The sequence below is a fragment of the Rhododendron vialii genome, chromosome 7a (assembly GCF_030253575.1).
Source record: "Rhododendron vialii isolate Sample 1 chromosome 7a, ASM3025357v1".
Lineage (NCBI taxonomy): Eukaryota > Viridiplantae > Streptophyta > Magnoliopsida > Ericales > Ericaceae > Rhododendron > Rhododendron vialii.
Window position 1 is genome coordinate 10,608,942 of NC_080563.1, and position 26,139 is coordinate 10,635,080.

General features: G+C 38.3%; 4 protein-coding genes and 1 long non-coding RNA gene across 22 annotated transcripts in view; 2 read left to right on the top strand and 3 right to left on the bottom strand.

The window, feature by feature from the left end:
• LOC131333386 (short-chain dehydrogenase TIC 32, chloroplastic-like) overlaps positions 1-4,215 on the bottom strand; it is a 29,701-nt gene extending 25,486 nt beyond the window's left edge. The window contains exons 1-8 of one of the 2 annotated variants that reach the window (XM_058367872.1): positions 3,939-4,215; positions 2,864-3,095; positions 2,645-2,724; positions 2,154-2,319; positions 1,908-1,986; positions 1,222-1,306; positions 614-657; positions 127-503 (exon numbers count right to left, since the gene is read on the bottom strand). In XM_058367872.1, the coding sequence (XP_058223855.1) occupies positions 339-503; positions 614-657; positions 1,222-1,306; positions 1,908-1,986; positions 2,154-2,319; positions 2,645-2,724; positions 2,864-3,095; positions 3,939-4,158 (1,071 nt within the window). In that variant the 5' untranslated portion in view covers positions 4,159-4,215 and the 3' untranslated portion in view covers positions 127-338. Of the gene's footprint in view, positions 504-613; positions 658-1,221; positions 1,307-1,907; positions 1,987-2,153; positions 2,320-2,644; positions 2,725-2,863; positions 3,096-3,275; positions 3,917-3,938 lie in introns of those variants that run through there. The other variant, XM_058367875.1, reaches the window with a different exon arrangement.
• A 1,019-nt stretch (positions 4,216-5,234) lies between these two features.
• Positions 5,235-9,163, bottom strand: LOC131333390 (aquaporin PIP1-3). Of its 2 annotated transcripts, XM_058367884.1 has the most exons (4): positions 8,332-9,163; positions 7,694-7,989; positions 5,596-5,736; positions 5,235-5,507 (listed from the first exon to the last, which is right to left on the bottom strand). In XM_058367884.1, exons 1-4 carry the CDS (start codon positions 8,657-8,659, stop codon positions 5,412-5,414), a joined length of 861 nt encoding a protein of 286 aa, XP_058223867.1. In that variant the 5' UTR covers positions 8,660-9,163; the 3' UTR covers positions 5,235-5,411. The 2 variants fall into 2 exon arrangements, 1 of the variants encoding a protein (XP_058223867.1); XR_009201792.1 differs by lacking the exon at positions 5,235-5,507 and having other exon boundaries at positions 5,664-7,270; positions 7,395-7,989; positions 8,332-8,785.
• Positions 9,164-13,108: 3,945 nt separating this feature from the next.
• On the top strand, positions 13,109-13,456 carry LOC131333879 (uncharacterized). Its single transcript, XR_009201954.1, has 2 exons — positions 13,109-13,242; positions 13,420-13,456. It is a non-coding gene; the product is annotated as an uncharacterized LOC131333879 (long non-coding RNA).
• Positions 13,457-17,668: 4,212 nt separating this feature from the next.
• LOC131332061 (uncharacterized) lies at positions 17,669-21,834 on the top strand. 13 transcript variants are annotated; one of them, XM_058366104.1, is made up of 7 exons: positions 17,669-18,067; positions 18,163-18,229; positions 18,421-18,493; positions 19,024-20,300; positions 20,382-20,533; positions 20,726-20,915; positions 21,017-21,834. In XM_058366104.1, exons 3-7 carry the CDS (start codon positions 18,477-18,479, stop codon positions 21,517-21,519), a joined length of 2,139 nt encoding a protein of 712 aa, XP_058222087.1. In that variant the 5' UTR covers positions 17,669-18,067; positions 18,163-18,229; positions 18,421-18,476; the 3' UTR covers positions 21,520-21,834. The 13 variants fall into 13 exon arrangements, with proteins under 13 accessions (XP_058222087.1, XP_058222091.1, XP_058222086.1 ...); XM_058366108.1 differs by having other exon boundaries at positions 21,029-21,834; XM_058366103.1 differs by having other exon boundaries at positions 17,669-18,013.
• Positions 21,835-22,096: 262 nt separating this feature from the next.
• On the bottom strand, positions 22,097-26,139 carry LOC131332064 (uncharacterized). Of its 4 annotated transcripts, none has more exons than XM_058366120.1 (5): positions 25,740-26,139; positions 25,069-25,135; positions 24,199-24,247; positions 23,820-23,864; positions 22,097-22,353 (listed from the first exon to the last, which is right to left on the bottom strand). In XM_058366120.1, exons 1-5 carry the CDS (start codon positions 26,085-26,087, stop codon positions 22,287-22,289), a joined length of 576 nt encoding a protein of 191 aa, XP_058222103.1. In that variant the 5' UTR covers positions 26,088-26,139; the 3' UTR covers positions 22,097-22,286. The 4 variants fall into 4 exon arrangements, with proteins under 4 accessions (XP_058222103.1, XP_058222100.1, XP_058222102.1 ...); XM_058366117.1 differs by having other exon boundaries at positions 22,097-22,388; positions 23,766-23,876; XM_058366119.1 differs by having other exon boundaries at positions 22,097-22,388; positions 23,766-23,864; positions 25,740-26,108.

Consider the following 26,139-nt stretch of genomic DNA (forward strand, 5'->3'; position numbering starts at 1 on the left):
TATAAATCTACAAAGCGTGACGTATACTATTATTCTCATCACTAGTAGCTTACAATCCGTCCGGTAATGATCCCGTCGAATGAACAAGTAAATTAAAAACGGGCTACGCACACTTGTAGATATAAGAACACTTGTATCCTATTTTTGGTATGCAGTTATCTAGAAAAATGATTTATAGTGTTTTTAGACGTTTCAAGGCATTACCAACAGATGATATATCCTTAAATACGTACATATCAAATGTTTCTTCAGGAGGCCAAATTTATCCTTCCAGCCAGTTATTTCCTATAGCAAGTTTTAACATCCCCTGCCCTCATATAACCTTAAGATGTAGGACATCACTTTGCATCAGTCAAACTCAAGCTGAAATCCCACATTTTCTTTGCCAGTTCTGCATCTTTAGCTAGAGAGCTCGAGTTTGCTATGTTGCAGTCCACGAAATACTCTCCACTTATTCCCTTAACTTGTGGATGCATTGCTACATAGCATGTCGTTGCTGCTCCCTATAACCAAAACCAAACGAAATTACTAACCAAATATCTAGAACACTTGTTTCTTTGTTCGTAGAAATCATCCTTTTGTGCAATCTTACATCTAAGACAAGAGGACAAACCTGAGAAGCATTTTTCACGAAATATGCTGCAATTATAGAGGAGCCTGCAACCGGAACAGAATCGAAGGTATCAGTCCAAAAGGCTTAAAACACCGTTCATTTTTTTACTTTGAAAATACAGTATAACTATATGTCCATGGCTTGTCTGGACAATGACCTAAATTCAAGCATGTTTGTAACAACACTTCAAGGACACGCCTCTTCCAAACTTCCAGCATACAATTTCTAAAGAAAAGGTTGCTTTTCCTTCTATTACCAAATTAGGAGTACCTTTTTTGAGAAACAAAAAAAAAACTGCATCCATTCATAGTTGTAACTGGTTGCGTTTCATTGATGTTTACTTATCATCTCTCCAATATCTAGCAAATCCAATTCAGGTGGCATGAATAAAGGAATCCTCCTTTTGTGAGTGTTATAGGCTTTTTCTTGCCGTTGCGATAGTTGTGTTTGTATACAATGCAAAATAGGAAGCATCACATGATCCTAAACAAATGAAATTGCATTTTACGAAATTGAACCACAACCAAGACAAAAACAACATGTGAATTTTCATAGATAATATCTAAGAATATCGCTAGTTACATAAGCATGAAGTTTCACCAGTTTACCATTAAGAAAGCCGAGGTAACGCATAATCTTGGTGTTAACGCATCCAGGATGAACTGAATTTGCAGTTATCTCCACCCCTTCTTCCTAGTTCATAGCATAGAGGGGAGAGGGGAAAAAACCAACTTTCATTATATTCCACCCAGTATATTCTCATGTAAATAAACCACAAGGATGACGCAAATATACATGCGACTTTTGTCAATCAACTGATTGTACCTGTTTCATGAAAATTCTTCTTCTTTTTTCTCGGCGAAAGTCAATATTGTTAATTGTAGTTAGTGAGACTTGAATCCCACTCATGGATGGAAGTACATGGTACATGGTGCCAACCTCTTTCATGAAAATGTTGCAGCATTACGTGAACTCCGTATTCAATTAGAAAAGCTACGGAGTAAATGATAAAGGAAGTCAAAAGAATTTTGATTGCATACAAGGGCAATTGGGTCATTCAAGCACATTTGGTAATCAATGAGCGTGGCAGGAACAAATGTTCCCGTGGCATTAACAGCCTCCTTTTGCTTGGGGCAACTTCACCATATACTGAGAGGGTTCAAGCGAACCCCCTGTATCCAAAAGATGCATTAAAATTTTGTATTTTTCTACATATGATTTAATTTTCCAAGACCCAAACTAGTTGAGGGATAAATAACTATGATAGTTTGACTGCCAATAATATATTGATTACCTTTAAGTGCTTTGTAAGCTCTTTGGCATGCAATACGTTAGCAAGCTTTGATTGTAAATAACCATAGACTCTATTGTACCTGGAAAGCACATCAGTGAATCTTTTAAGCACCGCAGTATGTACAAAAACAAAAGTGCTACTTCATTTGATAAATACAAAACCCCGGAACAACTACGAATCAGAAACTAGCATATGTTCGAGAATACTGAGATAACAAAACAAAATGAAGTTATTGCTGCTTATTACCAAGATTCATCATTGATACTAGGAGCCATGATCCTATCAAATTGAATTCCACAGTATGCAAACCTATGAGCAATTGACGAGACGTTAACAATCCTTCCTTCTTTGTGGCTTTGACGTGCTGTACTTTTCATGGTCTCCAACAAAAGATTCGTCAAAAGAAAATGACCTGTAAAAGCATATAGCAAAAACGCTTACATACATCCATACGCAACAATATGCTTAATTTACGCAAATTGACAAGAAAGTATGAGGTTCCTAAGGGATGTGAAAGTGAAGATACATCAAGAGAACAAAGCATGCTTCACAAGGAGCTCTAAGAAAAATACCGTAAAAATTAGCATCAATCAACCTTGGTGACCAAGCAAAACTAATTTTTGGTCATAATTTTGAGGTATATGGTAACTGAATCTTCCAGTGTTGGTTGATGGCTGCCATTAAGCACAAGCTGTTAATGATCTATATATTTTTGAGAACCCAACCAGAAAACTTACCTAAATGATTAGTTTGAAACTGAAGATCGATTTTGTCTGGAGAGAGCATGAAAGGAGGAGCAAAAACTCCTGCATTGTTACTGTCAACAACAAAGAGAAAATCTCACTCCCTGTAAGTTTCAAAGTGAACTTCTGAAGTGTTCACGCGGCAAAAGGAAAAATTAAAAACCAACTGTAATGACAACAGCAAATTCAATAGCATCCAAATTAATATCTTACATGAGGAGGTTCAAGGGAAAGCCCAAGGACTTGAATTCCGAAGCAAAATTCCTTACGGATGCAAGTGAACCGAGATCTAACTCCTTTACGTCAATTTTTGCATTCGGATTTTCCTCAAGTATAGCTTCTTTCACTTTTCTGCCGCTATCTGTATTTCTAACTGCCATAACTACATGTACACCACGCAAAGTGAGGACACGTGTAGTCTCTCTGCCAATACCACTTGATGCACCTGAAAATTAACAACAAATATGTCAGATGAGCAAAAAAAAAATGCCCAAATTTGACTTGGCTCTGAAGTCCACCCCTAGTGAAATTTCATTCTGGCCATGCCAACAGGTGATTAGCAGGATTAACAACCTAACTCAAGAAAGGTTTGGTTGTATCAGTTAGATGCATGCAAGTTCAATACCATCATGTGAGCCTCTCTTTTCAACTGATAAATCCCATCAAAAAGGCTGTGAAAATACCCTCCAGTGCCCCAAAAGTCCCAAATATAAGCACAAGAGAGGGAAGAACTTTGTATACCGAAGACGGCATTGCTTGATTCAGCTAAATTACCATGCACCAGGCAAGTAGCAGTAATTAAACCTCAAAACAACGTCTGTACAATTTAGCAAATTCTAGTGGAAGTCACTCAACAAAGAAATTTTACAGATTTACGATTCCAAACAGCTTTCCAAAACCTATAATCAGATGAATTTTTTAAGTAGAACATAATAAACGGAGTCTATCATTACCAATGAGTTCAGAAAGAAAAGAAAAGAAAAAAAGAACCCTATCATTACCCTTTGCGTAACAAGTTTGTAACATGCATGCATGCATACTGATTTTTTTGATCGGCGTCAGTCAGTATTGTTAGAATAGTTAGATTAATGTCTTCATCCTTTCCGCGTTCTTGAATCAGAAACACACAATATAAAATATATAAGAACATTAATAACCATCAAATGCACACAGCACTTTCGAGATTGCATTAGACAAGACCAATTGAAAACAGATTAAGTGATCGTAAGCATTTAGTTATTCAATAGGGGAAGTGAAAATACAGAAGGGACCCATATGAGAGTAAGACCTGTAACTATGGCAGTGAGCCCAGTTCCATCAATTCCTTGGGTAACTTCCTCAGCTGTAGACCATTGTGAGAACCCAGATGGTCCTTTGCCTTCAAAAAACCGCATTAGCTCCGGGATTGATCGCCGAAAAGGCAAAAACCCAAACAAAGCCACTGTGGTTGCACTTACACAACCAATGTAATGGTACGATAGCCCCATGAGATTCATAGGAAAAGCCATATATAGCCGCAAGGCAAGGTGGTTTGGTTTAGTTGGAGAAATTTTTCAGTGCCGAGCGGATACCACGTGGTGCCCGCTCAGTGCATCGGAGCCGACCATTTCGGTTTTGGACAGCTCGGATTTGGAGAGAGAAATAGGAGAGAGAGTGTTCAATCTGGACCATCTAATACACTTTTGGATGGCTTGGATGTGCCGCTCAGGCACCACGTCAGCCGGGTGACATGGTATCCACCCGGCACTGAAAAATTTCTCCTGGTTAGGACAATCAATGATGGTTTGGCAGCTATTAATTAACAGACTGCAATTTCTCTCTTTAATAAGCAACAAGGTCAGCCCGATTTGCCGTTGTATGACATTCCAGGAGAGGGGTTTATAAACCAAGCTAATAGCAGTAGGGTAGTTGACAAAATGGAATGGCCAAGGTATTACAGTGGAGTGAATAGCAGCTGCTCATAAGTGAATTACCAGCTGATGAGGGCAGTGGCCCCCCTAACCTATGTCACAGCCTAAAAGAGACCAACAAATTTTTTCAAGCCGGTGATTGAAAGTTGTTTTGGCCTAATCTTTATTCTAAAATTTTCCGCCTTTGTTAATTTTGCATCAATTTCTGTGGGTCGTCTCGACGAGAGGATCTACAACAATATACTTGGCAGAAAAGGCAGTGCAGCACGAAATAGCAAGGCAAAAGTAAAATCTCACAGTAGTATCAGTCACATATGAACCAAAATAGCATAATCCAGACATGAGAAGGTTGGGGATTATTGAGAGGCTAAGATTTGCAAAGTGAACAGAGTTTAATCCGAATATCCAAACTTCACTCGGGTTCCAAGGTGTGATTCGCCACCTAGAAAGGAGGTCACTGCAACTAAGGTTTAGTTCTTGGCAACCTGATATGAAATCTCCCAGAACATGCCGACCAAAAACAAAAGCTACCAGAACACGAGTACTTATGACCTATTTGACAACAATTTTTGTTCTTAAAACCAATCATAACAATCTTATACCACAGCATATAGGGTTGAAGGCAACAAGCTCCATTCAAAGAAATAACCCACTCTCCTGATACAGAATTATGCTAAGACAAAACAATTCAAGAATTCCTCATTCATAAACTGTCACAAGCTTAATACAAATAATTTACACACAATTAAGACCTCAACGCCAAATCCACATGAAGAGGAAAAGAAAATACACAGAAAAGTGAGTAAAACGGCACAACGATGAGACATGGTGAGATTCATATAGGCGTGAACTCAGGCCCTGGACTTGAAAGGAATGGCTCTGATGACAATCTGGTGGTACAATGCTGCAAGAGCTGCTCCAATGAAGGGTCCAACCCAGAAGACCCACTGAAAGCAGAAAGATACAACATTAGTAGCTCTTCTGACTTACAATAAACTTTGAAAAATCCCAAAGCGATTTTAATCAATGACTTACTTGGTCATCCCATGCATGGTCCCTGTTGTAGATGATGGCAGCTCCAAGACTCCTAGCTGGGTTGATGCCAGTTCCTGTGATGGGGATGGTTGCCAAATGGACCAAGAACACGGCAAACCCAATGGGAAGAGGAGCCAAAATCTGCATTGAATTGTGAGAAAAGAATATCAAAACCATAGATAAGGGAGGTGCTGCCCAATTACGCTTTCTGCTAAGTTACGAGAATGAGTAGAAGTTAACGATAGAAAGTTCTACACACTGCTATACGAAGTGTTAAGGTCGAATGGCCAACCATTTCGATGTTTCCCAACATGACATTCCAGTTTAGGAAACTTGAAAAGAACAGCCCACTATAAATCATAAAATGGTGGGGCGGATTCGATGTCGACTTCAAATTACTGCTCATAATATCCAAGGCGAAGATAATACTCATTGCAAATTGAAACATGTCTATAAGTCGTGCAGCTTATTTTTCATTATACATTGACATGATTGACCCACAAATTACCAAGTATTCCAAGTACATGTTTGAGGGTAGAGAGTAGAGACAAACTCACATTCCTGTCAAACAACCATTTCAACCCATGGACCGAGAGAAAGAGAGGAAACAAGTGGGAAAACATCTCATAGGTCTAACCTTTATGCACACAATGATTAATCATCTCATTCTAAGTATAGCTTTGGAGAGAGCATAATCCACTCAACTTGAATACAAGAACTAATCGCCAGGGCGACATGCAAAATCCTAACTTCTACTAACCGATGGGAAATGTATACACGAATATAGATCATCAACGTATAGCAAATTGACCAGCTTGTTTACTATTTCCATTTCTCATACTTAAAACAAATTAACCCTTTTACCAAGTGCCCTTGCCTTTCAATAGGAGCTCAACAAGTTGATGATTCATACATTCAATCTCCAATAAAATTACACAGAATAACTTTTATCATAAAATATGCACAAAAAGCCAAGTGCATGACCCACATTTACCCACATTTACCTTGAGGTTGATGTGGACCACCCACTTTACTTTAGTTACTAAAACTTACGTGTCGAATAATGTTCAGAGTTCCCTGAGAATTCCCATGTATTATTCATGCAAACTTATGTTATGTGTGTTAGTGAAGTACATATGAATATTTGAGGTGTAATTGAATTCCGATTGACCTAGATGCAAGCAGGAGCGAACCACTAGTAATAAGGAGTGATATCACCCAAAGCCACAAGCAATAAGGAGTTTGCCCTACATAATCCCAATTCAAATAGAAGATTTCAATCACTAATGATACCAATCAAAAAAATGAAGAAAAAAAAAACACACACACACACACACACTAAAGATTCCCGAAAAGGGGTCTGCAATTAGGAATATTATACTGATAGAATACTTGATACAGTATCTATTTTGGAAGGAAATAGTGGACTAATAGTCCAATGGAATGACTAACAATCCCCATATAGGAGGGATTATCAATACCTCGAGCTGGTACTTCTAAACCAAAATTCCAAATTCCAATCCCCTTGTTTTCACCCTGCATAGCCAGTCTCATCTCATCCAAAGATCATGTTACAACTTATACACCTTTCCAAACCCATGCTATATACCCTACCCCAACAAAAACTTACTACCGTATAAACTACCCCAAGCATTACTAATGCCATCCAATACTCCTTCCCATAATCTCATGGTATTTTGAATCCGGTCGAACCCCCAAATATTCTATGCCATTATCAAACTTTACCACAGCATGGCAGAAACACCAATTAACACGATAAGCGCATAACGCACACGTACCGACCACAATCTCATGGTATTTTGAATCCGATCTAACCCCCAAATATCCTATGCCAGTTATCAAACTTGACCACAGCACGGCAGAAACACCAATTAACACGATAAGCGCATAACGCACACGTACCGACCTCAAATCCAAATAATAACGAAATAAGGACCAGATATAATCAAATCAAATAACTTCAACTATACACAGGACCCCAAAAAATACAGCATGAACACAAGAGAAACCAGATCAAGCAAATTTGACATAACAAATTACTAAATCAAAGCAATAGAGAAGTAGAAAGAACACATACAGGGACATGCGAATCACGGGCACTTCTCTTAGCATCAGTGGCAGAGAAGACAGTGTAAACAAGGACAAAGGTGCCAACAATCTCAGCACCAAGGCCATCACCCTTGGTATATCCAGGAGCCACAAAGTTGGCCCCACCATTCAACATCTGGTACTGAGAAGGCTGGAAGCCCTTGACAACACCAGCACCACATATGGCACCAAGGCACTGCATCACTATGTAGAAAACAGCCCTGGTTAGGGAGAGCTTCCTTGCCAGAAACAAGCCAAAGGTCACAGCTGGGTTGATATGTCCTCCTGTTACAACAAGCCTTGATCAGCTATGTTTGGACCAAGATGAACAAGAGGACATAGACAATAAAAGAGAAATCGAAACTCCAGAGCACAGATATCCAATTTACACAAACTTGAACAAGTACCCACAAAAAAATTCCACCCAAAATAGGGATCCAACTTCTAGAGCGAACAAAAGAACAAACTAAGAAAACCCAGGAAAATAGGACTACCAATTAGTGATCCAGCTTCAAGTGACTAGCAAAAGGGAGAAAATCTAAAAGATTTAATTTTTAAGATTGTAGAAAGAAAAAAAAAACCTAAACAAGAAAGCTAAAAAGGCAAAGGGGGAGGAGACTTTCTAACCTGAGATACCAGCAGTGCAGTAGACAAGGGCAAAGATCATACCACCAAAGGCCCAAGCAATTCCTTGGATACCCACAGAAGCACACTTAGTAGGTGCCCTATTCACACCCATGACAGTCAAAATGGTGATGTACAAGAACAAGAAAGTGGCTATGAACTCAGCAATCCCAGCCCGGTAAAAAGACCATGAGGTTAGCTCCCCAGGCTCAAACAAGGGAGCTGGTGGTGGCTCCTTGTAGTCTTTGTCTGATTGAGCAGATGTGCCTATAGGCTGCCTCTCTGGGAACTTGTTAGCTCCAAGCTTAACATCCTCTTCCTTACCCTCCATTTGCACTCACCAAAGCTTTCTCTCTCTAGATCTTTCTCTATTTCTCAGACTGAACTTAGAAGCAAGCCAGTGAGAGTTGTGAGAGAAGGGAGGATAGGGTTTGGGGTTTTTTTTATAGGTGAGAAGTCATCATTTTGACTGAAAAGGAAAATGGGTTTACTTTAACCCCTCTTTTAATTTTGCTAGTAATTGCTTTGTTTATGAGACTTATGGGTTTCCGCAAAATTAAATAAATTTTAAAGTTCATATTTTTACATATTTCTAAACACGTCATTCTTTTCATTCATATATCAAATAAAATACTATTTTACAAAAATAACTTGATTATTGTCACTAGTATGTAGTGTATTCAATTTAGTAGAAATGCACCCTTAAAATCAACTTAATTAATTATTTGTTAACCACCTGAAGGAGAGGATTAGGGACAGCGAATGTTCTGGAAAGAGCAAGGGGTGTCTGTCACTTGACGGGCACAAATGAATAGTTTATTTCTTGTTCTTATCTCCTACAGAGTGTCGCCATAAATAATTCCTAACCAAGACGAGTGTGATTAGCTGTTATGGGCCATTTTCAGGGAGAAAAATATTTTGTTCTGGCCAACCAAGGGTAAGAAAAAGGATCATAGTCATCGTGAGTGTATTTTTTTGTTTTTTTTAAATTCTCAAACCAAAAAAAAAAAATCATGGGTGGTCTTTCTTTTCTCAAAAACTCTAAAATCACACCTTTTTCATTACATGTACTTTGTAACGCGATCATTTGAAAATAGCAATGAAGTATTGAGTATTTATTTTGGTACATAAAACCAATCTGTAATTCCCATCCACACAAACAAAATAAAACAACAAAAAATGCAGTAAAGATATTGGTACGAATAAAAACTACCGAAATCGTACCGAAGGTCTTGGCGGGCCCACTCCTGTCACCGGACGGTCGATCCGAGCCGTTTAAAAATTCTAAAAAAAAAACGAGGGGGCTCACGCCAAAATAAAAAACATCCAATCCGTATAAGGTGCTTGAGTGGGCCCGCCGAGACTTTCGGAACGATTTCGATCCGTTGCTGTCGGTACGTATAGCAGCACTCAAAACAACGTGCCAAAACGAAACGAAAAACCAGAAAATCTGCCAAACAAATCCAAAAGCCGAGAGAGAAAAAGTGCCCGTTTTGTGACCGTTCGAAAGGCGACAGACAGGCTTGACGGACCACATGTGGGGCCGGGCCAACAACGGCTACAAGAAGCTGAAATTTACTGTAACGTGCCACGTTTTTACTACTGACATGATGATAACAGCGGTCCACTTGTTCCAAAAACAAGAAAAGGCCGCAGGCTCCTTTCTTCTAAAAAAAATAAGTATATATTCTTTTTTGTTTTGTGTGTATTCTGTTAATTTTTATTGGATTCATGTTATATATTTTTTAATTAATTATTCATGTCGATGAGAGAAATTTAAAAAATAAAAAAAATTAATTAAAAGTAAGAATAAGCTAACTGAAGACGAAAAATATATCAGATGTCTTTTTTTTATCTTCTAAAGTGTCGTCTTATATGAATTTTTTTAACATCGATTTACATTTCTATACTTTTATGATTCCTCTCGTCGAGATGAATGATTAATTCTAAAAGAAATTGTGAAAAGTAAAAATTACCGTTTTTTTTTTTTTTTTACCAAGAATGGAGCCTAAAGTCCCACTTCCAGTGAGTCGTCAGCTTTATGATTCGAGCAAGAGAAAATAAAACCCCATGCGTAGGTGTTGAATTAGGAACCAGGGAATCCTAAACATGCACAAAATAGGATGTGCCTTCTGCATTGATAATCTTATCCTTTCATATTTGTGCGGCTCATCGGTGATGTGGTGTTCATATAAAAAAATGAAATTGATCGGTTATCGAAGCTCAAAAGAGTCAAACAAATCTTTACCTGTAAAAATATTGATGTTTATTATGACTTTTGAGTATAAATTTCAAACTAAATATATGTTCATTTGCGGTTCAAAAAAAAAAAAAATATATATATATATATATATATATATATATGTTCATTTATGTTGTGTCGTTTACATTATCATTTGTACTTTGACATGAATAACAAACTCGACGAGCTAAGTAAAGTAAATGGTCCCGATTACACTTATAGGCTCCGAAATGGAATTCATCTAAAAGACAAAGCAGTCTAAAATGTAGTAATGTGCCCTTTGTTCTTTCTATTTGTAATCGAAGGAAAATAGAGTAAAAATACACCGAAATATCAACTGATGATCTATATATGACGCTAAAATGATTAAATTCGAATATAACATGTGGACATAACACGACACATGATGTAATATTTTCCAACCGACATAGGTACGAAGTACCCATCTTTTTTTCCTCTCCATCTCTTCTTAGGACTATATCTTAAATCTCCCTTTTATTTCTTCACCTATATGAGTCCAACTCTAAATCTAATCATCCCTTGCCCTTGAAACATCATTTCCATTACCTATTATTTTCAAGATATATAGATGAGAGGTGGGACCATCATCACATGCCCAGTCCTTTTCTTTCTTTCTAAGAGTCGTATTTGTTTGGAATTTGTTTTGGGCCTAATTATCCTGATCTTGATTCCTTGTTCTTTACTACATGATGGAAATGAGGTGGCCTGGCCAATCAAGCTAAGACATCAGAATCAAATGGGACACCCCATTAGGTAGTGCCTGCCTCTTTCACAATCACCTTTTTGACCCACCTGCCACCCACTGTGACCTGTGCAAGAGCCAGGACCTCAAACAACAAGAAAAAAAGAAAAGTAGGAGTAAAACTGTAAAAGAAATGAATTCCATAGAGGAATTGATAATGGCACCTTCAAATTGATAATTGCTCTCTTCTTTAAAAGTGATCTTATAAATTTGAAGAGTGACATTAGAAATTTTCAAAAAGAAAAGTAGGAGTAAAAAAAAACCCAAAAACATTAAGGAAATGACATGAGGAAATGGGTTTATGGAATTTTCCATGTTTAGTTATTGAGATATGTGATAACAATACAATCGGTTCACAAAAAGATGACGTTAGATCACATGTAATCGAGTTTTGATTTGGTTTGAAGGCAAAAGTGTGGGAAGGGAAATTTTGTTTGGTTAACACACTGTGTGGCCTGATCCTTGTATCGACTTGATTACGATTTCTGCAATATTATATCATACCTAATCCATAATAAGCAAACATTGCATACATAAAAGGTGCCCGGCTCGGAAATTCTTCTTTTCCAGCCAATCATACCTGCAACTGCAATTGATTAAAGAGTAAAAGACTCGGACTAACTGGAAAAAAAGAGAGCACTTTTTAATGTTAACGGGTTAAGCTCCGCTCCATACCTTTATCCTCCATACCACACCAAACTCAATTATTTTGGCTTCACTCCAAACCCACGAATTAAAATGATTCAAACCAGTCATCTCGTAGCTCTCGCATTCATGAATGTGTGTATGGAAATTATCAGCTTGATCGGAAATCCGTATTATTGAATGAAAACATGGTTTTACAGTGGATAGTGAATATAGTTTTGAGCTTTAAGTCGTCAACTCTAAACGATTCGTTCATATTCGTTCATATTGATTGGGTTGGATCAATTTTCTATGAACCAAGGCCCATATCCACTGGATGTTTGGGCTCCAATATCTCGTAAAGCCCCAGAGGCCTGAAGTTCGTTAATATCATCCAAATCAACCCACTTCTTTCACAATATTTCCTGGGCAAAAAAGACACAATTTCCTCCTGAATATCTTTCCTCAATCGGGTTCGGATTCGAAAGACCCAAGCTCACAAAAATTCCTTCCTCTTCATGGCAATGGCCTCATAATTTTTGCCCCGAAGTCCAGTACTGCATATATGAAAAATGGACTGAAGTGGGTCTATTGATTTGGGCCTGAAGAGCGTGTGGGGGGGACGGATATTCATGCGGGGAGAGCGAGTGCATGCCATTGGGCCTGATAAACACATTTGCATTTGAGACGGTTTCCACACTCAGAAAGGATTCAATGCCTTGATGAGGGGGACGTATTTCACGTAACCGGTATACATAAGGGACTGTCACCTAGGGGTGGCAAATAGACCGGTACGTACTGTACCGGTGCTTAAACGGAACACAAAGACTCAAGATCAATTCCGGTTGAAATGACAGTCTGTTTCGGCCAATACCGGATGTACCGGATAATACCGGTCTGTTTCGGACATATTCCGGTGTTCCGGACGGTACAAAATTACAATGGCGGCTTCAAAAATTTGTAATAGGATGTTCAGAAATTACCTTTAACTCTACTAGCTAATCCCTTAACCAATAATATAAGTACAAAATGTCATATACTAGTATAAATAGTGCGGTAAAAAAATAACCTTTATTCTAAAAAAAATTAACTACGAGGCAAAATGATAACTTAAAAATATACTTGTTTTTTTAAAAAATAATAATTTTTTTTGAAAGTTGCATAGTAGATATTGTTTTGAGAATGGAGGAGGATTTTTTTTTACAGTTACCCTAGATGAGATCTCATATTTTATGCCAACGTTTAATCAACGTATTAATCTACTGAAACACTTTTGAAAGAAACTGTAGCGAGTATATTGAGACTGACCTTCTCGAAAATATGGTGTTCTTTCGGATAACATGATGAGATTTAATTTTCTATCGTAGTCTGAAATTTGAAGGAATATTATTCAAGTTAACGGGATTTGCAATGGAGTTGAATTTTTTTAAAGCTTTGTCCGTAAATTCTATTAGCTAATAAGACAAAAACAAATAAAGTAGTTATAATTGTCATGAATGCGGAATTAACACATTTAGACCATCGACAATAAAGGTGGAGAGGTAAAGCAGAGCATAATACTTACACCAATAGATTCTTCTTTTTTCTCTTTCTTTTTCAATTTCTTTATTATGATTATGAGTATTTTATTTGAAGTAATTAATGTGTTTAATGTTCAAATATGAATTATGTGGATTGATGGGCCGTAATTGGGTTATGATTGTTCAACTGGTTTTGGGTTGAGTGTTCAATTCTTTTTGAGTCAAGTGTTCAAAACTAAGTGTTCATTGATATTTAAATTGGGTGTTCAAAAAAAGGCTAGCTCATAAATTTTACATATATTCTAAAAAAAAAAAATTTGTTTGGGTGTTCAATTGACCATGGAAGGCTCTATGTAGAGCCGCCTCTGAATACGAACTCCCCGCCCAGAGGCCCCAGACCTTCAAACTCCGTGGACAAGGTGGTATCAATTGTGTATTTTGCGTTGAGTTTGCCATCATCGTGTTTGGCTTTCACACTACATGTGTTCCATGGACTACAAATGGCTTAACCAAATTAACCAAGCTCAAGAGGCACCTTCAACATTATTGTATCGTTCCATTTATAACCATTGCTATCTGCCACTGTCCTGATGCATCCAGTACTGTCGTAGATAGATTCTTACGTAGGGCACTTCAACTTCCTGATTACTTTAAGATTTAATATAATAATTAGCCTTTCATGCATTTCTCAAAAGGGGAAAAAAAAAAAACAAATTAGATCATTAAGCCTGCCGACAATGATCTTACATACATCCTCTTTATATGTATGGCCAAAATAAATCTGAAAAATGAATCATGAACTTAGAAAATGAGGTGGGTGTCTAGCTATGGCCTACTAGCTAGGGATGGTAGATTGATATTGAAGGTCGAGCCCAACTACTGATATAAAATGGCAACGATATACAAACAAATTTCTCAGCATCTTTGTCACTGATCATGAATGATTGTCATCAGATCAGTACTTTTGGTCCCATGAGTTAAAGTTTGTCGTGTTGAATCACCAACGGTTAATTCTCATGGATTGATCGAGTTAGAGTATGACAGTAAGTAAGAACATTATTTTTCGGAGTTGGTAGATTCAACTCTTACAGTAAGAAGAAAACTCTAGAGCTAGTAAATGTTTGTCCGGTCTTTAAATTTAGGACTTCAGAATTACTGAGGTGCAAGTAAATTGGCCAGAGTGATAAGGCTTGAATGACGCAGTAAACAACTAGAATTTTAATGCACATTTTTATATGTTCTCATCCATTCAATGTATTGCCCTATTCTTTTGCAGTTTTTTAGCACATGCACTTTTTAAACATAATTCATCGGACATTGAGCGGTGGTTAGTGTTGTGCCCCAACAATCAATTAAAAGATTCAAAAACCAAACAAAAAAACACACCGAACACACAAACATAGATTTCTACGTGGTTCTCTAAAAACAGATACATCCAGAAAGAAATTAGAGTGATGTCACTATCAACAGGGACAAGGTTTACAAGGAGTTCTCTTTGTTAGCCCAAAAGGTTTCTATGAATACCTTAATTTTGATGATAACAAAGCATAAATTATTGAAAGAGAAATACAATAATTGTTTTCCGTGATATTTGATATTGATTTGTTTAAATGCTTTACTTGTTTTCCGTGATATTTGATATTGATTTGTTTAAATGCTTTACTTGTAGGATTTGATTGATGTACACAAGGACGTACTTTACACAAATCACTGTCTCAAATGTTTAATATTTAAATTGAAAGGAGGAAGATTAAAGACAAATATTTTCCTAACAAAAGTTATCAATCCCACGCTGGCAAGGGTTCCTTTTTTTTATTGAAATAGTATGTACTAATACCGGTGTGTACTATGTACCGTTTCAAATTAACCGCACCATATATTGTATATATTTTTAATATATTTACAAAGAACCAAAAAAACTCAAAGTATAGAAATAAACTAAATTCTAACACTATCTTATTATAGACTCCAAATTTTGTTGAATTATCTTAAAATTCAAATAGTTTTTAAGCCAAAAAAAAATACACAATTTTTTTTGTACCACCCGAGATTTTAGTATAAGCCCGGTGTCAACCAATACACCCGAGTATCGACTTGGATTTATTTCAAATCAAGGCCATAATGTATTGGCACTTGATAGCTATACACTCGTGTGAGAGTCCTTATTTTGATCTTCATTGGAAAAAGAGATTGTACATCCTTGTTCATCCTCCTGTGAGAGATTATCTTTTTGTGAGTGTTTTGGAGTGAAAATCACTTGAAATTAGGTATTACTAGCACCAGAGCCAAAACTAGTAGGGTTAAGTGTGATTAGCACCGGAGTCAAAATTAGTTAGAACCCGGGGCTACATTGCTCTTTGTAAAGGTTAATTTAGCACCCACGAAGACCTAAGCTGTAAAGTTGCGGATCGAACTACGATAAATCTTTGCGTTTGATTTTTCTCTCCCCTTTACTCTTTATTTTCTGCCATATATTACTGCATGTGAGCTTGAATCGACTTAATTCCATCGCTTCGTTTTCAATTGCAATTACCTGGCTTGACTGCAATCTCCAACAGTTAGCAATTTCCTATATATTCACAGTCGTGCTTTCAAGTTTTTTATGTGGATTTTTCCCTTCCTAGATACCAAATGATGCCGTCGTCCTAACAAGACCTGCCTGTGCATTGTGTTTCACCTTACACATTGCATTCAGGGTGGTTCTGTTACTTCCTGTAAAAGTACCGTCTCAGTTCTCATCTCACACATAGAAGAGTCACAATTGGTATTGTTAGGACTGTGGACCCAATTCCTCAGGCTCCGCTGCTCCCCACTTTAAAGTTTAATGGGCAACAGAAAAGGAGGTACTCTCTCTCTCTCTCTCTCTCTCTCTCTCTCTCTGACTCTGATCAGGACAACCATAAATGGTATCTGACTATGTGTAGAAGCTGCAAGTTTTGCAATGAAAGCTGGACATATCATGGTCTTAGTACATGGTTAATTCCATAGATACATAGTTTTTCACTAGAGGTTAAAAAAAACCCTACCAATTTCCTAGAGTAAATACATGTGGTTTTTCTTACTTATAATTTCCATGCTCACTGCATCCCTTAAGTCTGTTTATAAACCTATCTCGGAGCCAGGACTAGGTGAAACAACCCGGACATGCACACACCACACTGGCCAATCCATACACCACTGATGTGCGACTTGAGGGATCGATGTCACACTGGGCCTCTGTAAAGTTTGATATTTTGAACTTTCCTGCAAAGTTTCAACCGTTGAACTTGCAGAGCCCCGTTAGTTAAAATAAACATGTAAAAGGTATGGGTGATTTCGATCGGGTATTCTGGCAATATGGTCAAATGACCATCGCCGGAACAAAAATAAATAAAATATCAATGCTAATTCTTGTCTATTTTCCACAATAAATGACCTGATCGCATAATTACCGTATCCAATTGACCTCGTATTTTTCGTGGAATAACCTACACGTACCAAAGGAAATTTACGGAATTCAGGGGTAGTTAATCAGGAGATTCAGGACCTTGTACTACTGTAGGAAAATGGTTTTTGGGACCAACCAGACATATTCATTCACACACGAAATTGATCAATATAAGTATTTATGGAGTTAGGTGATGAGCAACTCTTTAATAATATTTGATGATAGAGGGTTGGGATTGGGGACATATATTTTAGTATTCTCAAAGTTTAATATCCCTATCAAGTATAAGATCTGAACACTGTTTTTTAGTGCGCAAAATGTGCAGTCCATAAGGACCTTTGTCTTCTACGTGAACATATCTATGTCGCTGGATTAATGCTGCATGTGTTTCTATCGGTATCATGGAACTTTATTTTATGGAGAGAGAGAGAGAGAGAGAGAGAGATGATTGGGTGATGAAGGCTAAACGTGGAATTTCGTGCTAACACACGAATTTGCTTAGGGTGAAAGCTTTATCTCTCTCTTTTTTTGACGGTTAGGGGTGTCAAGTCAGTTTATGCGCGTTTCGACTAAACTTCTCTGGTCTGATCAAAGACAAGTCTTTCATACCGGGACTTCTTGCGACCTGACTCCAAAACTCGCACCATAATTAATTGTGTGGGAGCAAATCCACCGATTAATTGGACTAACAACTGGGGATTTAGGTGAAAGCTTGAGGCGGTAGTGGATGCAAAAAATCATGTCTTGTCGTTTAGGTAACCAGATTGTCAAACTGTCAGAGTCTTACTTTAAGTCATCACAGGAATGCCACAAACGGCCCTTTCTTCTTCATCTTTTGAATCCAATCTCTCAGATTGTCTTAAGTCTTACTTTAATTCATCACAGGACTGCCACAAACTGCCCTTTCTCTCTCTTCCTCTTCCTCTTCCTCTTCCTCTTCTTCTTCTTCTCTTCTCTCTCTCTCTCTCTCTCTCTGAGTTCATGAAGTGATTTTCTTGTAAAATTTTCCGGGTAATTTCTGTTCCAGTTCAATAGATAAACACCTCACATAATCCAGAAGTAGAAAAAGAGCAGAGCTAAGAACAGAACTGAGACAGCCCGATGTTGAGGTTCTCTCTGCCTCCTACTTACCTTCAACCCTGAGAAACTACTCCCAGTTTTCAGTAAAGTTTGGTTATTAGTTTTATTTTTTCCCAGATTTCGTCTGATTTTCAGGGTTGATGATGATGTATTGATTAGAGTGCTGTTGTTTTGACAGATCCAAATTTCGGGTACAACTACAATGCTCAAGGGAATTGGGAGGCATGTGACTAAACATGTTCCTGGTAAGAACTTTTAATTTTTGGATATCCAAGTATCTGGACCAGTTTTTTGCGCACCTCGACTGATCCTGGAGAACCAATCCCACCGAACTTCCGAACTTACGGATTGATCAAATCTAATTTCGTCAACCTTTGTATAGCTCACATCTAGCCTTTTGAAGTTAAGGACTTTGAGCAAGATTTTTCTTCTGCAGGCAAAGGGTATCCAAAGTGTACACTCAGAGTGCTAAGCAACTTTAAATGGTAGAAGATGCCAAGGCATAAAGTGTATGAACTAGCAACCAGATTTTTGTGATCGAATTTAATGGTATATCTAGAGAGTCATGAAATTCTGGGCAGAAAAAAAATGAAATCCCATGATTCAAGTTCCTTTGGAGCTTTTTTGTGTTCCTTTAATTTCGCAATCCGGTTATATACAATTCATCTTGTATTTGATCGAAAACTAGAATCAAGATAACCTTTTTCCCTCCCCGGGTTTGGCTTGCTCGAAAATCGAAATGTTTTCCACACTTGAGCTGTGTTTGGATCAACGATTCACGGTGACAAGGAAAAGATGGGCGAAAGCTCCAAATACGTTCTTAGAAATCCCTTGTCATTTTTCCTTTCCCTTGATAACTTCCTCAAGAAATCGATGATCCAAATGCAGCCTTAAAAATTTAGTCTCTTTTGCAAATGAGGGATCTTTCAGCTGGCGGTATTACTGAAATGGATATTCAGAATCACCAGTTCGAAACAAACATGAAAAATTACTAAAAGATGTATAGTAGGGGCTAATTGGTTACGTTGAATGATCGCAGGATGGAGCAGCCACAAAATCCCTTGAGAACTAATGGTGGTAAAAGAATTGTAAAGAAACTCATGGAAGAAGAGGTCTCCGGTCTAGAGCTAGTTCAGATGAATGAAGAAACCGAAACAACTGTAGATCAGATACTCAGACAGTACCGTAGCAAAGAGGGGCAAAGCGACCGGTCTCATCAATTCTGGGACACCTTAAAGATTCTGAATTCGAACAGGGAATTAAATCTGATACTCCTACAAGATCCGAACCCCCTTTTGGCGGATTGCCTCCAGAAACTACCGAAGTTACAGGCAGAGAAAGAAAAATGTAAATCTGTCCGAGAGACCAAATGCAGAGAAAGGGGGGTTATAAATGGAAGGAAATCTGTTGAGGTTGTATGTACCAAGAAGTTTCAGAAGGAAAATATTTACCATTCTCTCTGGAATAAGATCAGGAGCTTGAATGGAGAACAATCAACTGGAAGAGAAAATCCTCGAACCCCAAGTAGAATAGTAGATTTAAAGCTGCGTAAGGGGAGAACGGAAATTTCTGAAATTGTAAACTGTCACTGCTCCTTTGTGCACTCGCCCCATCGCTTGAAAAATCAAGGGAAGAGTGTCAAGACATCGTATTTTTCCTTCAAGGGTATAAAAAGGAAGATGAGGCATGCAGGAGCAGATGATCGAAAAGAGCAGCATTGGATTTCGAAAGATGGCAGTAAAGGGATTGGTAGGAAGATTGCTAGTAGAAATGACAAACCTTCCACTGATGTCAAAATGAAGGACACGCAATCGAAGATTAGACTTGAAATTGCTTCCCCCAAGGAAAGTTCCCATAAAAAGTTGAGTTCCTCAAGTGTCCATTTTCCTAAAAGAAGAGATTTCGACATATATTTGGAGGCTAGAAGACATCTCTCGGAGAGGCTCAGCCATGTTGAGAAGGATGAGACCTTCTCTGCCAAAAAATCCCCAAAAACATTAGATAGGATCCTCTCTTCTCACCAGCATGACTTCTTGCCCATTCATAGTCCCGACTGGGTCATTCAATCCAGTTTCGTTACCTCACAAATGAGATTTTTCCCCTACAGTAATTTTTGTGGGCTTCAAAAGGAAGATAAAACAAGCTGCCTAAGTTCATCAACGCAGGATAAAGGACCTTCATCCTTTGCTGATAATGGGAAGTTCGATGATCAGCTGCATATCTTCGGCTCAAAGCCAGGCAATTCAGAGAACCACTCACCTGATACTGAAGGACACAAGAGCATCAGTTCCGTTACCAATGATTTTAGTTCTAACTGTAATTTCTTTTCCCCAGACTTGCTGTTATTTCTTATGCTTATCTGTTATACATTTCTTTAGCAGTGTAATGCATTTTTAGGTTACGTGAAGAAAGCAGAAACAAACGATGATTTCAAAACTATGGAAGATCCAACCACTGCATCAAGTCGCACGTGCATTACAAGTCCTAGACAAAGCACTGATACAGCCAATATGAGTGAGGAATTTGGATATTTGGAGTGTTCAAGACCAGTAAGTTTCTGAAACCATAAAGATATTTTTTTTCCCTTTGATCTAGAGATAATTTCATTATCAAAAAGCCCGAAGGCAATACAAGATTTCATCACAAGAAATAGGAATAAAGATAAATTTGATGCTTAGCACTTTTTGCACAAAGCATAATTTATCAGACAATTACCTGCTACTGTTTTTGGCCTGCTTCAGGGGTCGCCTTCAGAGAGTCAGCAGCTAATATCTTCACTTGATGTTTCTTCACCAAGCCCTTCAAGCATTCAGAAACTGGGATTTGGCGATAGCATTTATGATAGAATAGAGAATCCGAGCCCAGTTTCGGTTCTTGATCCAGTTTTCTTAAAGGATATCACCAGCCCTCCAAGTACCACAACCAAACCTGGTAAGTCTAATTGCATCACTGAGAATATCAGTGTTTAAGATATTCAATACTTCTCATTTCTTTTTACCTTCCATATCTACTATTGAAAACAATCACAATAGTGAATGCTGCAGCCAACTCAACAATGCAACCACTTCATGTTGATTTTGAAGAACAATATGGGTACCCGAATTGGGATAAGCTCTTCTTGAAGTGGTATTCGCCGGACCAACTTCTTAGCCCATCCTTTTTTGATGAATTAGAATTACCTTCTCTCGACTCTTCGTGTGATCAGAAACTCCTCTTCGATTACGTCAATGAAGTCATATCAGAGGCATATCAATGTTATTTCAGCTGCTCTCCCGTTCCTTCATTTCTCAAACCCAAACTCCAGCCAATTCCAGTGGACAAAGTAGTGGGTCATGAGATCAAGAAAAGAGTTAATCTGTACCTTCTTCTATCCCCAATGGCGCCACGGAGACTAGACGAGATTGTGGGAGAAGATTTGGCAAGCTCTTCAACATGGATGGATATTCGGCGTGACATTGAAGTTATTGCAGTTCATATGGTGGAGTCCATTCTCGACGAACTGATACCAGAAGCATTACATGAGTTCCATATCTGAAAGCATTTGATTTTGTTCTCCTTTTTGTGATTTTCCAATGACAATTTTAGGTTGAGTGGATCTGATTGGAAGGGAGGCTTGAAATTTAGCCGTACACGCGCATCACGGGCTTTGATGTGCGGTTGGGCTGTCCACTCAGCCCTTGTGTATTCGGCCCAAGCAAGCCCCATTGAAGGGGACTACCCGTATTGACAGGCCCATGTGTATTCGGCTCGGCTCGGCCCACAATTGGCATATTATTTCTACATTCGTTAATAAAACAAATCCCATAAAGACATAAAAAGTATTCAATTGAAGTTGATTCTTGATTTCTGAGATTATGCGTAAGCTGTGGTTTTTTCATGCAATTCGGCAGCCAATCTGATATTGATCTAAAGTTTCATACGCCTGATAGTGAAACAATTTTCGAAGTTGATCACCATCTCAGACTAGGAAGGAAATTATTACTAACGGAATGTAAAAAATGAACGGTTCTAAAGCCATAATTAGATTTTTCAATCAAGTGCGATCTCCGAATGAACTAAATTTTTCCCAGAACAATTCTTACGAAATGAACAGCTTCTATCATCACCAAGAGTTGTTGAAATTATCTCTTCAAGGTGAGGGTGAACAAAGTTAAACATCTCAGCGTCTTATAAAACAACTGCATTACGCACCATGTCATTTTTAAAAGACTACAAAAGTAAAACTAGGACATGCTGATACGCAAATGAAACATAATGGAACGGAATTTCCATTCGACAGGACAGATGCCGAGCAGAATACAATCATGGGAGATAGAGTTGCCGATTTACAGCCGAGTCCAAAGCATCTACATTCCTCCTCAGGATTTTTCTTCAAAAAGCATTTAAGGAAGCAAACCAGTGTAACTGCCGAAAGGAAACATCAAGTACAAAGGAAAGATTTGCATAAATGCTACAAAGTTTAAAATTTTGATCATTTTAAAAACTTGTCCATGTCAATGTAAATACTCTAAAAGTTTGGGAAAAATTCAAAATACCTCCCAAACTTTTGAAAAAAATAATTTTACTCTCAATGTTATCTTCCGTTATTCAAATAGATCTTTTCCGTCAAGTTCCGTTAAACTGATAACGGAAATTGTTAACAAGGTTATTTTTCTGTTAAATCATCCATTCCCCACAAGCCCGCCGGCCCACAGCTCCCCCCGCTCCCCCCCCAAACACACACACACACACACGCAGAGTCACACAGACACACACCCACACCCCAACACCACAATCCTCCACCCCACCCACCCGCCCCCTCCTCTCCTCTCTCTCTCTCTCTCTCTCTCTCTCTCTCTCTCTCTCTCTCTCTCTCTCTCTCTCTCTCTCTCAATTCTATTGCAGTTGGATTTTCTAAGAATTTGTTGAAGGAGATCTCAGATTTGCAACGGAGCTTTTCGATTCCTCTTGAGAAAGGAATGTTGATATCAGCCTTACCTTTAGTGACATTAGGTTGTTGATTTTATATTGATATGCAGTAAAAAATGAAATTAGCTAGTGGCATTGGAATAGCAGATTCTGCTTTTCCTACACTTCTGAAGAAATTCGCCTACGGAGGGACCTTACAAAGCTTTTGTAGTCCTATCGATTCAGGAAAAATTGAGATCAGCTCTGCCTTCTGTTACGACTGCCTTCGAACTTTTAATTGCAAGGTGGGAAAAGGTGCAATTTGAATGCAGTGTTGGTACTGAAGATCTAATTTTCCTGCATTTGTTGAAAAATCTGTGTATTGGTGGGGAGGATTGTGGTGGTGGTGCGGCGATGGGGGTGCTGATGGTGGGGTGTGTGGGTGTGGGGGAGAGAGAGGGAGGGAGAAGGAAAAATGAATGATTTAACAGAAAAATAATCCAGTTAGCAATTTTCGTTATCAATTTAATGGAACTTCCCGGAGAGGGTCGATTTGAATAACGGAAGATAACGTTAGGAGTAAAATTGATTTTTTTGAAAGTTGGGAGTCTAATAGACATTGAGTGTAAATTTTGGGAAGTATTTTGAATTTTTCCCTAAAAGTTTTGCCTAAGATTTTGTGCTCAATGTTGGATGCTTTTACAAAAGTATGCATTATAAACTTCTGTAGTTAGTAATGCATGTCTTAATGTAGTAGAATCTTATTATCGTTTGCTAGGAAAACAAGTTTTTACAAATATGATTAATGAAGTGCCCCCACTAGGCTAGATTTGTGGATCCTTCAATGTAGCGAGTTGCTTAAAAGAAAGGCGGAATTACTAATGGTTACTCTACCTAAGAGCAAATAAGTGTGTATGCAATGAAAACACCAAAAGAAACCAAGGATACAGTTGCTTGGCGAGCCCATCAACATGCTTCATTTCTTTGTTTAATCTGCAGCAATAACTTCGAAATAAGAGAAAAACAGTATGAAGGAAGAAAGCTATAAATGATTAGATGTACGGAATACCATAAACCTAGGAGTTCATCAAGCAGAAGTAATAAAAGCTTGTGTAACGAAGTACACAGAAGTTTCTATGAAAAACATGCATCTACATGTATAGGCTGATCAACAACACATCGCAGATCCAGCTCAAGTTCAAAATCAGAACAAAGCAAAAGATCCTTTTTGGAATATCCTAGGAAAATTGACTGCAACAATATAAAATTAAAATGTTCGGGCATCAAGCATTTATCCTAATGGCAAGGTACGAATAAATTTACATACCTGAGACAGGAATTTATATATCGATTCCCTTTTGAGGCTGCATCAAGTGCTGCAAGGTAAGACAAGCAGAAGAAGGATACAATTCAAAACAGAGTTACTTGTTACATAGCTCAGCAACTATGGAGTTGTCAAGCACAAGTTGCAAGGAAAATGAGTCTCCCTCACATAACAAAAAAGGAAGAGGGAATATAAAAAGAGTTATCATCTTGCTCCTCTATACGAACAAGCAGAAACCCTTGAATGATTGAGGTAAGAATAAATATAGGCAGCAGGATCTTTGCATTCATGAAGTGAGGACCAGAGGGGGATATTCTATCGTCTGACACTAACTCATAGGAAAATCACAACGTAAACGCAATACCAACAAAAATTTGGATTTCAAAAGAACATGCTACAAATGATTCTGCGGATTCACTTGTAGCAAGATCAATAAAGTTGTATTATGCTCCATTACAACCTACTGCACCAATTCCTGCCAACAATCTAGGGTTAAGCAACCGCAAATGTAGCAATTCTGGAAAAAGTATTGGTAATTGACATGTGTCAGACACCAACACAATCATAAAGTGTTTGTACTTCTTAAAAACTGACCAACTGAAGCCAAGGGAAAGATTGTGATTGTGTGGTTTTGTTAGGCCAAAAAGTTACATTCCCTTCTCTTGTGCCCTAACAAACACTATATCACACATCATCTGGGCACCCTAGAAGCCATAATCACAAAGGATTGCTGACCAATCACATGGATGGAAATTACAAAAGACGCAGAGATGACGATCCTTCATGCTACTCAATTCTACCAGAAGAAATTGATGTAATCAAAGAAGTAAACAAAATTAACCACCATAACATCCACATCCACGCTTTACATACCACGTTCTTGAATTTGGCCTGCAGCATCACTAAAGCACTGCATGTGGTCAACCGAACTACTTGTTGCCTGCCAAATTACAATGTCTTGTTAGCTGGGGACCCATTTCAATCAAAACACTCAGCTATCTTTCCTTTACTTTTCTTTAAGACAAAAAACCGAAATTGAGTAATCATACTTCCTACAGGCTATGTATTTTAACCGTGCTCATAGTTCTTTAGGTTGAGGATATGATTTCTGAACTGGAGCAACCTTATACTCCTGCAGAGGTTTGACAAAATATGCAAACTTCAAGGTAATACAAGAACTTATTGAGGATACACACTATTACGTACCCAAAAATGTATGTGTTTCTCCACTCTAATACTGATTCATAAGGGTGTGCAAAAAATCCGCCAAGCCGCAAAACCAACCTTACCCAAACAGACCCATGCCGAAAATCAACCATATGGTCTTGTTTGATTGTTCGAACTATTAATGCTGAATCGATAATCTCGTAGCATGAGTAAAATCCCATCGGCATTATACTAATGGCGATACTAACACTTGCCTAGTTATCATTAGTACCAATGGATGCATTCAAACACATATAAAAAAAAACTCAATGGGCACTGCCCAAGCCAATTGACTAATCAAGAGGCAAAGAGGGGCAAAACGGTCATAAAGGGCAGACCTCGGAGAGAGCCAAGCGGAGGGAATCGAAGAGAGAGGTGAAACTCTCGGCGATGGCCACGGAGTCCCTCTCCACCACCTCGATGGCTCTGAAGATGTCCTTGTGATCGAGCGACGTCGGTTTCGATCCTGCGAGTGGGTTCTCTCCTCCGTCATCCGCAGCTTCTACGGAATTGAGGCCTGGTTCTGAAACTAGGGTTTCGGATTTTGTGGTGGTTGTTGATGACACTGAGGAAACTGCTGCGGTGGTCGACTCCTCGCCTTCCATTTTTTTCCCGCTGTTTTGCAGTCGCAATTGCGAACCGACTGGTAAATCAGAACATTTTGGTAAATCAGAATTGGGTTGCATTCATTTTCGGAGTATGGTGGGTGCTTTTGCAGGAGTGCACAAACACCGTGTT

Coding starts and splice junctions, on each gene's coding strand:
- LOC131333390 (XM_058367884.1), bottom strand. CDS start 8,659: ATGGAGGGTAAGGAAGAGGATGTTAAGCTTGGAGCTAACAAGTTCCCA. Junction 5,737..7,693: donor CCCGTGATTCGCATGTCCCT/GTATGTGTTCTT, acceptor AATTCAATGCAG/ATTTTGGCTCCTCTTCCCAT. Junction 5,508..5,595: donor ACCATGCATGGGATGACCAA/GTAAGTCATTGA, acceptor TTCTGCTTTCAG/TGGGTCTTCTGGGTTGGACC.
- LOC131332064 (XM_058366117.1), bottom strand. CDS start 26,087: ATGCAACCCAATTCTGATTTACCAAAATGTTCTGATTTACCAGTCGGT. Junction 24,248..25,068: donor AGGCCAAATTCAAGAACGTG/GTATGTAAAGCG, acceptor CTTACCTTGCAG/CACTTGATGCAGCCTCAAAA. Junction 22,389..23,765: donor ACACACTTATTTGCTCTTAG/GTAGAGTAACCA, acceptor TCCTTTCGGCAG/TTACACTGGTTTGCTTCCTT.
- LOC131332061 (XM_058366104.1), top strand. Junction 20,301..20,381: donor CAATGATTTTAGTTCTAACT/GTAATTTCTTTT, acceptor ATGCATTTTTAG/GTTACGTGAAGAAAGCAGAA. Junction 20,916..21,016: donor AAGTACCACAACCAAACCTG/GTAAGTCTAATT, acceptor CAATCACAATAG/TGAATGCTGCAGCCAACTCA.